At 46.6% G+C, this 16,456-nt stretch overlaps 1 protein-coding gene across 2 annotated transcripts in view; it reads right to left on the reverse strand.

Moving 5' to 3' along the window:
• nlgn4xa (neuroligin 4 X-linked a) overlaps positions 1–16,456 on the reverse strand; it is a 270,911-nt gene that overhangs the window by 33,529 nt on the left and 220,926 nt on the right. For both annotated transcript variants that reach the window (XM_080197667.1, XM_080197666.1), the window contains one exon: positions 4,238–4,423. In XM_080197667.1, the coding sequence (XP_080053793.1) occupies positions 4,238–4,423 (186 nt within the window). The remainder of the gene's footprint in view (positions 1–4,237; positions 4,424–16,456) is intronic.

A 16,456-nucleotide genomic window follows, 5' to 3' on the forward strand; every position in this document is an offset into this window, starting at 1 on the left:
TGTCAAATAAACCTGTTGGACTTTAACCTGGTGTGGTGAGACTTCTTACTGTGTTTACCCCAGTCCAATGCCGGCATCTCCACACCATCCCTGCATTCTGCCAGTCCTAGCCCCCTTCAGCATTCCCCATTTTCAACACCGCACCATTTCCTGGAGTTCACAGCGCCAGGGACCCGGGTTCGATACTCGGCTTGGGTCACTGCCTGTGCGAAGTCTGCACCTTCTCCCCATGTCTGCGAGGTTTCCTCTGGGTGCTCCAGTTTCCTCCCGCACCTCAAAGACGTGCTGGTTTGGTGCATTGGCCATGCTAAATTCTCCCGCAGTGTACCCAAACAGAGTGTGGCAACTAGGGGATTTTCACTGAAACTTCACTGCAGCATTAGAGTAAGCCTACTTGTGACACTAATAAATAAATAAACTTATCTGTCTTATCTTTCTTTGATCCACACCTAAAAATCTACCTCATGGAGTCGCTGTAGAACAAAAGGAGGCCATTTGGCCCATCGAGTCTGGATGACCGCAATCCCATGCAGGCCCTATTCCCATAACCCCATGCGTTTACCCTGCTAATCACCCTGGTCAATGTAGCACGGCCAATCCACCTAACCCACACATCTCTGGAGTGTGGGAGGAAACCGGAGCACCCAGAGGAAAGACCACAGACATAGGGAGAATGTTCAAACTCCGCACAGAGAGTGATTCAAGGCTGGAATTGAAGCTGGGTCCCTGGCGCTATGAGGCAGCACTGTGCCACCGTGCCATCTCATGAAGCAAGCTTCTGGTTACCTGGCTTAATATCTTCAGGGCAGGCTTGAGCACCCCTGCAGAATGCTTTGGGCTATTTCATTATATCACAGGCGCTACATAAAGAAGACAATGTCGTTTTGTTTTTAAATCGATCCAAATCTGTAGTTTGGAAAGATCTGAAACAGGCACGCTTTTCCCTCGCAGCCAGAGTGTTCGGTTTTCAAAGAAGTATTTCATCTTTTTATCTTGCGTTTTGGAAGCTTTATTGGACCCTTGGATGACCCATTGCTTGTGGATTGGAATGGGATAGAGGATTAGTGAACCACATGGAGCTGAACTTGTTTGGGGCTATTTCAATCATCATTGCAGCCTTACATGTGCTGTCAGTGTATGTAATGCTAATTGCAGCATTATCGGGTGGGCTCTAGTTAACAGTTGGAATGCCTACAGTGCAGAAGGAGGCCATTCGGCCCAGCAAGTCTGCACCAACCACAATCCCACACAGACATATCCCCATAATATTTACTTTGTTAATCCCCCTGACATTAAGGGGCAATTTAGCCTGGCCAATCAGCCTGACTCGCGCATCTTTGGACTGTGGGAGGAAACACCACGCAGACATGGGGAGGACATGCAGACTCCACACTGGGAATTGAACCCAGGTCCCTGGCGCCATGAGGCAGCAGTGCTAACCACTGTGGCACCATGCCGGCCTTGCATCTGAATGCCGGTTAGACAATTCAACTCTGCTGGATTTCAAATTGATACAGGCAATGTCTCCTCAGCAGTGGGCAAGAAATGCCAACTTTGCCAGTGGCCCCACATTCCAAGACTTCTTTTTTTATATAAAAAAGCCGCATAAATATTTTGTACTACAGATTTCAAAGTGACTTCTATGCTTTTTTTGTGACCCTTTATTGAATGGTCAGTCACGAGGGGGCAAAGTTTCAAGGTGGGGGGGCAGGAAGTTTGGGGGGGATGTGAGGAAAAACTTTTTTACCCAGAGAGTGGTTGGTGATGGTCTGGAATACACTGCCTGGGAGTATCTGGATGAGGACTTACCACATCATTGTTTCTGATGGACAGGGGAATTAAGGGTTATGGGGAGAAAGCGGGAAAGTGGAACTGATCCACTTCAGATCAGCCATGATCTCATTGAATGGCGGGGCAGGCTTGAAGGGCTAGATGGCCGACTCCTGCTCCTATATGTTCTTATAACATTCAGGGCTATGGGCCAAGTGCTGGCAGAGGGGATTAGGTGGGAGTTCAAATGTTTTTCGTGTATCGGTGCAGATTCGATGGGCCGAAGGGTCTCTTCTGCACTGTATGATCCTATGGTCTGACATGTTCATAGAGTCTTGGAGAATCTGTGGTGTATCTGAAACGGTGCAGGGAACCCGACTCTGTGTGGAGTTTGCACATTCTCCTCGTGTCTGCGTGGGTTTCCTCCGGGTGCTCCGGTTTCCTCCCACAGTCCAAAGATGTGCGGGTTAGGTTGATTGGCCATGTTAAATTGACCATAGATGCATAGGCTAGAGGGTAAAATATGTACGGATTGGGGATAGGGCCTGGGTGGGATTGTGGTCGGTGCAGACTCAATGGGCCGAATGGCCTCTTTCTGTACTGTAGGGTTTCTATGATTCTATGAAATCTGACAGGTCCCATATTAGGCAGCAGGGGAATTGAGTTCAAACATACTCCATTTTCACTGTGTTATCCCACAGCGGGTGAGCTATCATTTTTTAGAGTAGGTGTAAATACACATAGAAGGTAGGCTGTGTGGAATTTACAGGCTGTCAAGTTATTTAAATCCCCTGATGTCTAAATAAGTAAAAAAAACAGTCTGCCTGTGACAAAATCTGTGTCTATAGTTTCAACAGCAGTTTGCTGATTAAGTACTATCATTGTACAGCATTATTCCTGCTTATTTCCATAATCTATAATGACCATACCAGGGCTCTGTAATTTCACCATTTGATTGACAGCTCTAAGAGGTTATTAAATGATTAGCTGTCTTTAAAATAATCTGGTCAGTACTAACTCGATGGGCCAAATGTCCTCCTTCTGAATTCTATGATTCTAATTAAGGTTAGCAATACAAATGTTTGTTTTTATAAGGATTAAGTACTTGAGGGGGATTTAATTACATTGAAGGGACTTTCATGAAAAGCGAGGGACATATTCACTGGAATTTTCCTGTCCCGCCTGCCATGGGGGTGGGGGGGAAGGTGTTGGGGGGGTGGGGGGGAGGCGGAGGGCAGACCATGTAAAGGCTCATTGGCCTTGGGCGGGATTTTCCAGTTTTGGGGCGAGCGCAGCCAGAAAATCCCGCCCGTTATGCAGTTGCGTCTGGAATTGATACCTGGAAATTTATTTCATTTCATTTCCTGAGAGCAGCCTATAGCGGATTCTGGGGTCATTGGCTTAGAAAGTGTAAAGGCAAAGTGTGATGGGTGGGTCACAGATTGGCATGAGTTGGCACTATATTGACATAGAGCTATAAGGGACCAGGTGGGTCATTGGGAGTTCATTGGAATGCATGTGCTGGCAGGTATAGGAATGGAGATTGGGTCGGGGCAGTGGGGATTAGAGGTGAGACAGAGGAGGCCTAATATTTAACAAAATAACAGCGATGAATCATAGAATCCCTACAGAAGGAGGCCATTCAGCCCATCGGATCTGCACCAATCACAATCCCAACCAGGCCCTATTCCTGTAACCCCTCATATTTACCCTACTAATCCCCCTGACACTAGGGTCAATTTAGCATGGCCAATCAACCTAACCCGCATATCTTTGGACTGTGGGAGGAAACCAGAGCACCCGGAGGAAATCCATACAGACACGGGGAGGATGTGCAAACTCTGCACAGACAGTGACCCGAGGCTGGGATTGAACCCGGGTCCCTGGCACTGTGAAGCAGCAATGCTAACCGCTGTGCTACAACACCGTCATGCACTATATTGACATAGAGCTATAACGAAACAGGTTGGTCATTGGGAGTTCATTGGAAGGCATGTGTTGGCAGGTATAGTAATGGAGATTGGGTCAGGGCAGTGGGGATTAAGGGTGAGACAGAGGAGGCCTATTATTTAACGAAATATTCTTCGGGGCAGGCTCGAAGGGCTAGACGGCCTACTCCTGCTCCTATTTCTTACGTTCTTGTGTACTTTCAGAGAACCAAGGTAGGCCTGCCTCGGAACTTGGCAGTCTGTGCGGCTGCCCCAGGTTTTCATTCGAGGGGGTTGGTGTATCCAATTCTACACTGCACCCCATGGAATGAAGACCCTGCCATTTGGGGCAAATTTTTCTCAGTTGGAGGTGACGCATCAGGAGGTTTTCTGCCACTGATCTCAGGAGCCAAACTCCAGGAGAGGAGTTCCGTGCACCACTGTCTGAGATAAATCACACTGACCATTAAGTTCCTGAGGTAGATCCTCAGGAAGCTGCGACCACTTTGCTTTTCTCCTGTTGTCCCTCACGTTCTTACCTTCCGAATAGTGGGAGAGAGTTAGCAAGCTGACGCACGAAGCTCCAGCACCCGAACCAAAGACTGTAATCCGCATGGAATCTCCTCCAAAAGCTCCGATGTTTTCGCTAATCCACCTTAATGCTTGGATTTGGTCGAGCAATCCGTAATTCCCTTTGGCAGCTTGGTCACCTGTGCTTAGGAAGCCTGCAAAAGAGGGAAGGAAAAAAGAACAGATTCAGTGTGAGATACCAGCCAGAGACCATTATGAGACAGTGGAGATTTTAGCTTTCTATTCAGTTTTCAGATGATCATACAGTTGTATATTTCATGACTCAGATCTATACAGAGGTGACCCACCAGCTCATATGTTTGTAGACACTGTGGGCGTGATTGTCTAATGTAGAAACATAGAAACTAGAAGGAGGAATTGGCCATTTAGCCCTTCAAGCCTGCATCACCATTCATATTGATCATAACTGATCATCAAATTCAATATACCTCCTTTCCTCCCATATCCCTTGATTCCTTTAGCCCCAGTAGCTATATCCAATTTCTTCTGGAAATCACACAACATTTTGGCCTCAACTACTTTCTGTGGTAGTGAATTCCACACATTCACCACCCTCTGGGTGAAGAAATTTCTCCTCACCTCAGTTCTAAAAGGTTTACCCCTTATCCTCAAACTATGACCCCTAGTTCTGGATGCCCTCCCCCATCGGAAACATTCTTTCTGAATCTACCCTGTCTAAGCCTGTTAGAATTTTATAAGTTTCTATGAGATTCCCCTCTCACTCTTCCAAACTCCAGTGAATATAATACTAACTGGGTTAGTCTCCCCTCATACGACAGACCTGCCATCCCAGGAATCAGCCTAGTAATCATTCGCTCTTCTCCTTCTATAGCAAGGATCCTCGTTGCCAGTGTGAATGGAAAATTTGGCGCTGAACCAAAACTCCATTCACTGCAACGACACTGGGCAATCCCAGCAATGGGCAAGGTCGGAGGTATCTGCTTTTTGTTTACAAAATGACTTTAGTTCTACCTTACAGCTCTTTCTTAACCTTTGTTGACCATCAAAGTAGTCATCAGGCGAAGCTCATAAAATCATAGAAATATGTGGCACAGGAGGAGTCCATTCAGTCCATTCCATTGATACAGGTTGAAAAAGATGTAATCTTCATCAAAGGTTAGGCACTTCAGATGCATTTTCCTATGTGTCTTGAGTATGCCATCCTTTCAGGCAATGAGTCCCAGATCCTCACCATCTTCTGGATGAAAAAAATTCCCCTCAATTCCCCTGAACAATATCTGGCATCTACTTCAATCCACACCCCTGATTATTGACCCTTGTGTCAAGAAGAATAGACCCTTCCTATCCACTCTGTCTGCATCCCTCATAACTTTACACACCTCAATGAAATTCACCACCATCAACATCCTGACCAGAAACAGAACTGCACTAGCCATATAAACACTGTGCCTACAAGAGGAGGTCAGAGAGTGGGAATCCTATAGCGAGTAACTCACCTCCTGGCTCCCCAAAGCCTCACCATCTACAAGGTGCAGGTCTCGGGAGCCAGGACCTTCACTCCACTGGTCTCCAATGACCAGACCTGCATCCTTGAGGCGGGACCCCTTTCCTCGCCTGCCCCCCCTGCCCCTCTGACCTGGAGAGCTGTAACCCCCTGCAGACTCCAAGCACTCTCTCCACTCCCCACTCCTGCAGTCACCCCTAAAAATTAACTCCCACTGCCTGACAATCACTAACGCTGCTCTTTTAAATTTACTCGCAGGTCTGGAGATCCTCCGACCCCTGAAGGAAGACCCCTGACCTGGCAGTGACCCTGAGGACCCCAACATCTGGATCCGACCACCGGCTCATCCGCTGCTGTGACTCCAGGGATGTCATCCACTGACCGACCTTCGACCTGTCCACGTCGGAGTGTGGGGTCTGGATATCCACCGACCGGTGAAGCCAAACTGCAGTCTGACAGCGGCCCAGAACGCCCAACCGCACAGGCCCATCTATCGACGCAAGAACCGTAAGCAAGGCAACAAATCCTCCATCCACACACCGACCAGAGCGAAGAACCTCATTGGACACAACCAAATCCTTAACACCATAAGCTACTCTCACCGTCTCCCAGGGTCGAAAAGAGGTCGTCACTCCAGGAAGCATGGAAAACACGCAGGCCTTCTGGTGAGAGTGAAGCAACGTGGTCCCAAGGACCACCCCCCCTTCCCCGGTTTACTCCTTGCAAATGTCCAATCTCTGGAAAACAAGCTAAACAAATTCAGAGACTTCCCAAAGAGAATTGAGGCACTGCAGTGTGTTGTTTCACGGAGACATGGCTCCCTCCTGCTCCACCGGACTGTGCCCTACAACCAGAACGCTTCTCAATCCATCGAATGGGCCATACAGCAGCCTCAGGCAAGGCTAAGGGAGGTGGGGTCTGCTTCCTAATCAACACCTTGTGGTGCCTAGATGCAGCAACACTGGCAACTTTCTGTTTCCCAGACCTAGAATAGCTGAAGCTAAAATGCTGCCCCTGCTACCTTCCGTGGGAGTTCACCTCCGTTATCCTGATGGCAGTTTACATCCCACCCCATGCAGACGTGAAGATCGAGCTGGACAAAATATGCACCACTACGAATAGCCTTGAGACGAAACTTCCCAAGGCTTTGTTCATCGTGGCTGGGGACTTCAACAGGCCAAGCTCAAGAGCGTACTACCAAGTTACCACCAACACGTCTCCCATTTCACCAGAGGCCCAAACATCCTACACCGCTGCTACACAAATATCAAACCTGCCTACCGCTCTATTGCCCACCTACACTCTGGCAAATCGAACCATAAAGCTGTGATCCTGCTCCCGGCTTACAAGCAAAAACTGAAGTGGGAGAATCCATCAAAGAGAGTCGTGCAGTGTTGGTCTGAGGAATCGGGTGATCTATGGGGTTGCTTGGAGTCAGTGGACTGGTCAATATTTAAAAACTCTGCGACCAGCCTGAACAAGTGTGCCACCAACTGACTTCATTAGTAAGTGTGTAGAAGACTGTGTGCCAAAGAAGCAAATCCATGTGTTCCTCAACTGGAAACCATGGATGAACAGGAATATCCACTGATTGCTGAAGTCCAGCTCTGAGGCGCTCAAGTCAGGTGACCCTGACCTACACAAGAAAATCAGATACAATCGAAGGAGATCCATCAAAGATGCCAAAAGACAGTACCAGACCAAGCTAGAGTCCCAAGTGAGCCACACAGACCCCCGCTGACTATGACAAGGCCCGCAAGACATAACAGGCTACAAGATGAAGGCGTGTAAAATCACCAGTACCGACACACCCCTCCCCAATGAGCTCAATGCATTCTACGCCCGTTTTGTGCAAGAGGTCAGCGAGAGCATGCCCTCCACCCTGGAAGCCTTGGATGAACCTGTATCTGAGGTCAGCATTGCAGATGTCAGAGCAGGTTAAGGTCAACCCCGGATCGGGTACCCGGAGAAGCACTCAGATCCTGTGTGGATCAGCTGACGGGGATATTCACAGACACCTTCATCCTCTCTTTACAACAATCTGAGGTCCCTATCTGCTTCAAGAAGACGACCATCACCCCGGTACCTAAGAAAAACCAAGCAGCGTGTCTTAATGACTGTCATCCTGTGGCTCTGACATCCATCATTATGAAGTGTCTGGAAAGGTTAGTCATGGCACGAATCAACTCCAGCCTCCCGGACTACCTGGATCCATTATAGTTTGCTTACTGCCGTAATAGGTGCACAGCAGACGCCATCTCCCTGGCCCTGCGCTCAACCATGGAACACCTAGACATCTATATCAGACTCCTACTTATTGACTACAGCTCAGTTTCAACACTATTATTCCTACAAAACTCATCTCAGAACTCTGTGGCATGGGCCTTGGCACTTCCCTCTGCGACTGGATCCTGAACTTCCTCACTCACAGACCACAATCAGTAAGGATAGGCAACAACACCTCCTCCACAATCATTGTGGTGCCCCACAATGCTGTATTCTCAGCCCCCTACTACACTCCTGATATACCTATGACTGTGTAGCCAAATTCCCCGCCAATTCAACTTCCAAGTTTGCTGATGAGCCACCGTAGTGGGTCAGATCTCAAACAATGACGAAACAGATTTCAGGAACAAGATTGAGAATCTGGTGAACTGGTACGGCAACAATAATCTGTCCGTCAATGTCAACAAAACGAAGAAGAGAGTTATTGACTTCAGGAAGTGTAGAGGAGAACATGCCCCTGTCTACATCAATGGGGATGAAGTAGAAAGGATCAACAGCTTCAAGTTTTTAGGTGTCCAGATCACCAACAATTTGTGCTGGTCCTCTCTGTCGACACTACAGTTACGGAAGCCCACCAATGCCTCCACTTTCTCAGAAGACGAAGGGAATTTGACATGTCAGCTACAACTCTCACCAACTTTTACAGATGCACCACAGAAAGCATTCTGCCTGGTTGTATCACAGGTTGGTACGGCTCCTGCTCTGCCCAAGACCACAAGAAACCACAAAAGGTGACGAATGTAGCTCAATCCATCACGCAAACCAGCCTTCCATCCACTGACTCCATCTATACTTCCCACTGCCTCGGAAAAGCAGCCAGTATAATCAAGGATCTCACACACCCCAAACATTCTCTCTTTCACCTTCTTCCATCGGGACAAAGATATAAAAGCCTGAGGTCATTTGTCAACCGACTCAAGAACAGCTTCTTCCCTGCTGCCATCAGACTTTTGAATGGACCTACCTCACATTAAGTTGATCTTTCTCTACACCCTAGCTATGACTGTAACACTACATTCTACATTATCTTGTTTCCTTCTCTATGAACGGTATGCTTTGTCTGCATAGTGCATAAGAAACAATACTTTTCACTGTATGCGAATACATCATAGAAATCATAGAAATCCTACAGTGCAGAAGGAGGCCATTCAGCCCATCAAGTCTGCACTGACCACAATCCCACCCCATATCCCTACATATTTACCCGCTAATCCGTCTAACTTATTGATCTCAAGGCTGTTTTTAGCATGGCCAATCAATCTAACCCACACATCTTTGGACTGTGGGAGGAAACCGGAGCACCTGGTGGAAACCCACGCAGACACGAAGAGAACGTGCAGACTCCACACAGGCAATGACCCGAGCCGGGAATCGAACCCAAGTCCCTGGAGCGGTGAAGCAGCAGTGCTAACCACTGTGCTACCACGCCGCCCGTGTGATAATAATAAATCAAATCTGGTTAATGTAGGTTAGGAGTACCGCCTCCATTATAATGCCAGGAGTCACATCAGGATTCTGAGTCAGTCGCCAAAATTGTATCACTGCGTCCGTCCACCCACCATGGGAATCGGAGCAGGCGAGGGGCGGACAGTGCGAAGGTCCATTGACCTCGGGTGGGATTTTCCGGTCTTGGATGCAATGAGGCCATTGTGATGACTTCAGCCAGGCTAATGATGTTGGCTTGCTAGAGTAAGTATCTGATGAGTCCTAATCGATGGTTAAATCAGGGAGCCTCATGCTCCCTATTTAAAGCAGGTATGTCAGATGCCCAGCCTGCAACTGGAACCTCCCTGCAATAGCAGGGAGAAACTGAAGAATCGGCTGTGTACAGACGTATGGTGTAAATAAAGTAACTTGGTGACGGGACTTTTGCCTCCAAGGAGTTATTACAGCCAAAAAATCTCACTCATTGAGGGTTTATTTTGATTAATAGTTTTAGATGAGCTAAAGTGTATCAAAGCTGGGGGATAGACAGATACAAACATGCGCAAGCAAAACATACATTGGAAATGATTTGCCATAACATGAACAGAAACTTCAGTTCCAAACTCTGTGGAGTTCACAAAAGAACGAAAGTTATTTAAACAAAAAGACTTTTGAAGAACAATTAGGATTACTGTCAAATGAAAAACAGAACATTAAAAAGATACAACTGGGAATATTCAAAAACACAGTCTTTTAAAAAGAACAACTAGAGACATTAAAAATCTGGGTTATTGAAATTAAACAAGAAAACAACTGGGATTATTAGAAATGCTGGGTTTTAAAAAAGCGTTTGAAGTAACAAATGGGCCATTGTAACAATTAGAGCTTTTGAAAAAATAATGTCATTGTAAAAGCCAGTGAGCTTCATTTTATTGTAAATGAGACAGGAGCTAGTTAATAATAAAACTGGGACTAGTTAATAAAAGGTGGTGGTTTGGATGATAAAGGGACACTCACTCAGCTCAAGCGACTTAACAAATACAGCAAAACACAGATATTAATAAAAATTAGGGACCGAGGTTTTGCTGCACACAGTCAACTTTCTGCTGTGTGTGTGTGTGAGAATGTGTATGTGTGTGTGTATGCGTGTGTGTGTGTGCGTGTGTGTGTGTGTGCATGTGTGTGTGAGACAGAGAGAGTGTGTGTGTGTGAGAGAGTGTGTGAGCATATGTGAGAGTGTGTGAGAGAGTGTGCATGAGAGTGTGTGAGAGAGAGTGTATGTGTCTGTGTGTGTACGTGTGTGAGAGAGAAGAGTGTGTGAGAGAGAGCATGTGAGTGTGAGAGAGAATGTGTGTGTGAGTGTGTGTGTGTGTGAGAGAGAGAGTGTGTGTGTGTGCGAGAGAGTGTATGTGTGTGTGTATGAGAGAGTGTGTGTGAGAGAGTGTGTGAGAGAGTGTGTGTGAGGGAGTGTGCATGAGAGAGTGTGTGAGAGAGAGTGTGTGCGAGTGTGTGTGAGACTGTGTGTGTGTGTGTGTGTGTGTGTGTGTGTGTATGTGAGAGAGAGAGGAGTGTGTGTGCAAGGGAGTGTGTGTGCGTGAGAGAGTGTGTGTGAGACTGTGTGTGAGAGAGAGAGTGTGTGTGTGTGCGAGAGTGTGAGAGTGTGTGTGAGACTGTGTGTGTGTGTGAGAGAGAGAGAGAGAGAGAGTGTGTGAGAGAGAGAGTGTGTGTGTGTGTGTGTGTGCGCACAAGAGTGTGAGAGAGTGTGTGTGTGTGAGTGTGAGAGAGAGAGTGTGTGTGAGACTGTGAGTGTGTGTGTGTATCTATGTGCGTGCAACTGTGTGTCTGTGTGTGTGCGAGTGCCCGTGTCTATGTGTGTGTGTGTGTATCTATGTATGTGTGAGTGCGTGTGAATGTGTGTGTGTGTGTGTGGGTGTGTGTGTCTGTATGTGTATGTGTGTGCATAAGGGTTACAGCATGTCGTTAGACTGGAGGTGCCAGAATTGTTCTCCTTGGAGCATGGAAGGTTAAGATAAGATTTGATAGAGGTGCTTCAAATCATGAAGAGTTTAGATAGAGTGAGTAAAGAGAAATTGTTTCCAACTGCTGAAGGTTCAAAAACCAGAGGGCATAAAATTAAAGAAAAGGAACGAAGCAGCAAAATGAGAGAAATGTTATCAACAGCGCAAGTGATTAGGATTTGGAATGCACTGCCTGACAGGGTGGCAGAAACAGATTCAATAAGAAATGAGAAATTATATGAAGGAGAAAAAGATTCGGAAAACATGGAAAGAGAAGCGAGTGGTAAAAACTGGATTGTTCTCTGAAAGGGCTGGCACAAACTCAATGGGCCAAATGGTCTTTTTTCCCCTTCATTGTTCTTGGGATACGGGTGTTGAAGGAAAGACCAGCATTTGTTGACCATCTCTGGATGGCCCTTGAACCAAGTGGCTTGCTGGATCACTTGAGAGTCAACCTCACTGCACATAGACCAGACCCGGGTAAGGATTAATGAACAATCACTGAGAGTTTCAGGGTCACCACTGATTCACTAATTGAATTTCAGTTCGATTAGCTGAACCCATGTGCCCAAAGCACAGCCAGGGCTTCTCAATTACAATCCACTCACATTACCACTACTCCACCAGCACCCCTGTGCTGTACTGTTCTAGGATTTCCTTTTAGGTTTCTTATATTTGTTAATCCATTTGGGTTTTTTTTAATTCATTCATGGGACATGGGCGTCACTGGCTGGCCAGCATTTATTGCCCATCCCTAGTTGCCCTTGAGAAGGTGAGCTGCCTTCTTGAATCACTGCAGTCCACCTGCTGTGGATTGATCCACAATGCCGTTAGGGAGGGAATTCCAGGATTTTGACCCAACAACTGCGAAGGAACGGTGTTATATTTCCAAGTCATGATGGTGAGTGGCTTGGAGAGGAACTTGAAGGTGTTCTCATGTATCTGCTGCCCTTGTTCTTCTGGATGGAAGTGGTCATAGCTTTGGAAGGTGCTGTCTAAGGAACTTGTATCTTGTAGATAGTACACATTGCTGCTACTGAACGTTGATGGTGGACAGATTGAATGTTGTAGATGTGGTGCCAATCAAGCAGGCTGCTTTGTCCTTGGTGGTGTCAAGCTTCTTGAGTGTTGTTGGAGCTGTACCCATCCAGGCAAGTGGGGAGTATTCCATCACACTCCTGACTTGTGCTTTGTAGATGTTGGATAGGCTCTGGGGAGTGAGGATGTGAGTTACTCACCACAGTATTCCTGGCCTCTGACCTGCTCTTGTAGCCACTGTGTTTATGTGGTGAGTCCAGTTGAGTTTCTGGTCAATGGTAACCCCAAGGATGTTGACAATGGGGGATTCAGTGATGGTTACACAATTGAACGTCAAGGGGCGGTGGTCTGAGGTCTCTTATTGGTGATGGTCACTGCCTGGCATTTGTGTGGCGTGAATGTTATTTGCCACTTGTCAGCCCAAGACTGGATATTATCCAGATCTTGTTGCACATGGACTGCTTCAGTATCTGAGGAGTCGTGAATGGTGCTGAACACTGGGCAATCATCGACAAACATCCTCACTTCTGACCTTATGATGGAGGGAAGTTCACTGATGAAGCAGCTGAAGATTGTTGGGCCGAGGACACTAACCTGAGGGACTCTTGCAGAGATGTCCTGGAGCTCAGATGACTGACCCTCCAGGCTGCTTTTAAATAGATAATACGACTAGATGATAGCCTAGGGGTATTATCGCTAGACTAGTAATCCAGAAACTCGGGTCATGTTCTGGGGACCCGGATTCGAATCCCACCGTGGCTGATGGTGGAATTTGAATTCAATAAAAAATATCTGGAATTAAGAATCTACTGACGACCATGAAACCATTGTCGATTGTCGGAAAAACCCATCTGGTTCACTAACGTCCTTTGAGGATGCAGCTAGTGGAATTGGCCAGGGAGAATTGGTGGTTGTGGCTTTTGACAAGGTCTCACAGAGCAGATTACTGTGTAAAGTTAAAGTGCATGGGATTGCAAGTAATGTTTTGAGATGGATAGAAAGCTGGTTAGCAGATAGGAAGCAAATACTTGGCATAAATGGGTCTTTTTCTGTTTGGCAGGCAGTGCCTAGTGGGGTTCCGCAGGGATCTGTGCTGGGACCCCAACTGTTCACATTGTATATTAATGATTTGGAAGAGGGAACTGAATGTATTATCTCCAAATTTGCAGATTATACAAAATTGGGTAGTAGGGTGGGCTGTGTAGAGGATGCAGAGTTGCTTCAGTGTGATTTGGGCAGGCTGAGTATGTGGGCATATGCATGGCAAGTGCAGTATAATGTGGATAAATGTGAGGTTATCCACTATGGTAGCAGTAATAGGAAGGCAGGTTATTATCTGAATGGGTGTAATCTGAGAGAGGTGGATAGTCAGGGAGACATTGGTGTCCTCAAGCGTCAGTCGTGGTAAGTAACACATAGGTACAGCAGGCAGTAAAGAAGACAAATGGTATGTTGGCCTTCATAGCGAGAGGATTTGAGTGGAGGAATAGGAATGTTTTGCTGCAATTGGTGAGGCCACACCTGGAGTATCGTGTGCAATTTTGGTACCCTTATCTGAGGAAGGATGTCCTTGCTGTAGAGGGAGCACAGCGAAGGTTTACCAGGCTGATTCCTAGGATGGCAGGTCTGTCATATGAAGAGAGACTAAGTCAGTGAGGATTATATTCATTGGTGTTTAGAAGAGTGAGAGGGGATCTCATTGAAACTTATAAAATTCTAACAGGATTGGACAGGGTGGATTCAGAAAGAATGTTCTCGATTTTGGGGGAATCCAGAACTAGGAGTTATAGTTTGAGGATAAGAGGTAAACTTTTTAGGACCAAGGTGAAAAGAAATTTCTTCACACAGAAGGTGGTGAATGTGTGGAATTCATTGCCACAAAAAGTAGATGAGGCCAAAACATTGCGTGACTTCAAGAAGGAATTAGATATAGCTCCTGGGGCTAAAGGGATCAAGGCAGGATCAGGATGTTGAATTTGATGATCAGTTATGATCATAATGAATGGTGGAGCAATCTTGAAGGGCCAAATGGCCTACTCTTGCTTCTATCTTCAATGTATGTTTCTATGCATTGGTGCCACACAAGTGCCAGGCAATGACTATCTCCAACAAGAATAAGTATAACCATCACCCTTTAACATTCAATGGCATGACTATTGTTAAATCCCCCTCTTCCTTGGGCTTACCATTGACCAGAAACTCAACTGGGCTCACCACAAAAACACAGCAGCTACAAGAGGCTAGGAGTATTGTGGTGTGTAGCTCACCTCCTGACTCCTCAAAGGCTGTCCCCTATCTACAAGGTACAAATCAGGATTGTAAGGGAATATTTTCCACTTGCCTGGATGGGTGCAGCTCCAGTAACACTTAAGAAACTAAACACCATCCAGGGCAAAGTAGCCCACTTGATTGGTGCCACATTCACAAACATTCAATCCCTCCACCACCGGTGAACAGTAGCAACACAGTGTACTATCTACAAGATGCATTGTAGCAATTCACCAAAGATATTTAGACAGCACTTTCCAAACCCATGCTCTTCACCATCCAGAAGGGCATAGCAGACACATGGGAACACCACCATTTGGAAGTTTCCCTCCAAGCCATTCAGCATCCTAACTTGGAAATACATCACCATTGTTTCATTGTCGCTGGGTCAAGATCCTGGAACTTCCTCCCTAACAGCATCGTGGGTGCACCTACAACACATGAAGTGCTGCGGTTGAGGAAGGGAGCTCACCACCACCTTCTCAAGGGCAATTAGGGATGGGCAACAAATGCTGACCTAGCCCACATTCAACAAATGAATTTAAAAAAAATAGAAAAATTTGTACAGAAAACTCTCACAAACAACAGTTCCTTGGAACCTTTTACATCCACTTAAGGCACCAGACAAGACCTTGGTTTAACGTCTCATTTGAAAGATCATAGAATCATAGAATCCCTAAAGAAGGAGGCCATTTGTCCCATCAAGTCTGTACCAACCACAATCCCACCCAAGCTCTATTCCTGCAACCCCACATATTTACACTGCTAATTTCCCTGAAACTAGCAGCAATTTAGCATGGCCAATCAACCTGACCTGATCATCTTTGGTATGCTGGAGGAAACACAGTAAGAAGTCTCACAACACCAGGTTAAAGTCCAACCAGTTTATTTGATAGTAATCCCACAAGCTTTTGGAAACCCTGTTCCTTTGTCAGTTGTGTGGTAGGTTCTATTACTCTTGCCCCAGTCCAACGCCGGCATCTCCACATCATGCTGGAGGAAACCGGAGCACCCAGAGGAAACCCACGGAGACACGGGGTGAAAGTGCATACTTCACACCGACAGCGACCCAAGCAGGGAATAGAACCCGGGTCCCTGGCACGGTGAGGCAGCAGTGTTACCCACTGCGCCACCATGACGCCCAAAGTCTCTGACATCACAGCGCTCCCTCAATGATACTATCTCTGGAGCAAGACTGGGATCAGCAACTTTCTGGCTTAAGGGGTGAACGGGTTACACCCTGACTCTGGACTATGGGGAAACATACTTATTAGTGTTTCCTACAGAGACACTGTCCCTTTAAGGTCAAAGAACAAATTGAAAATCAATGTGAAACAAGTACAGGATTTGACACAAGGAACACAGCTGCTGATTCTGGACCTTGAAGTTCACATGTGCTTTATCCTGCGTAATACACCCAAATTAATTGTCACACATTGTAATATTACTGAAGGCACACATTATTAATTTTCCTCTGCAGGTGTACCAAGCATCTCAGGACTGAGCTCACAAAAGAAACCAGACACGCTGTCAATCCCGGGGATATTTTCATTTTGACAGATGCAGACTTTGAAGCTCCGCGTTACTGATGAAAGCTGTCAGCTTGTCGAGGTGGGGAGAAACGCAGGGCTGTCTGAAGGAGGTTGGTGACAGGGCGGCTGTAGATA

This window comes from Carcharhinus amblyrhynchos, chromosome 10 (assembly GCF_965287045.1).
Source record: "Carcharhinus amblyrhynchos chromosome 10, sCarAmb.v2.hapA, whole genome shotgun sequence".
In the NCBI taxonomy this organism is placed as follows: Eukaryota; Metazoa; Chordata; class Chondrichthyes; order Carcharhiniformes; family Carcharhinidae; genus Carcharhinus; species Carcharhinus amblyrhynchos.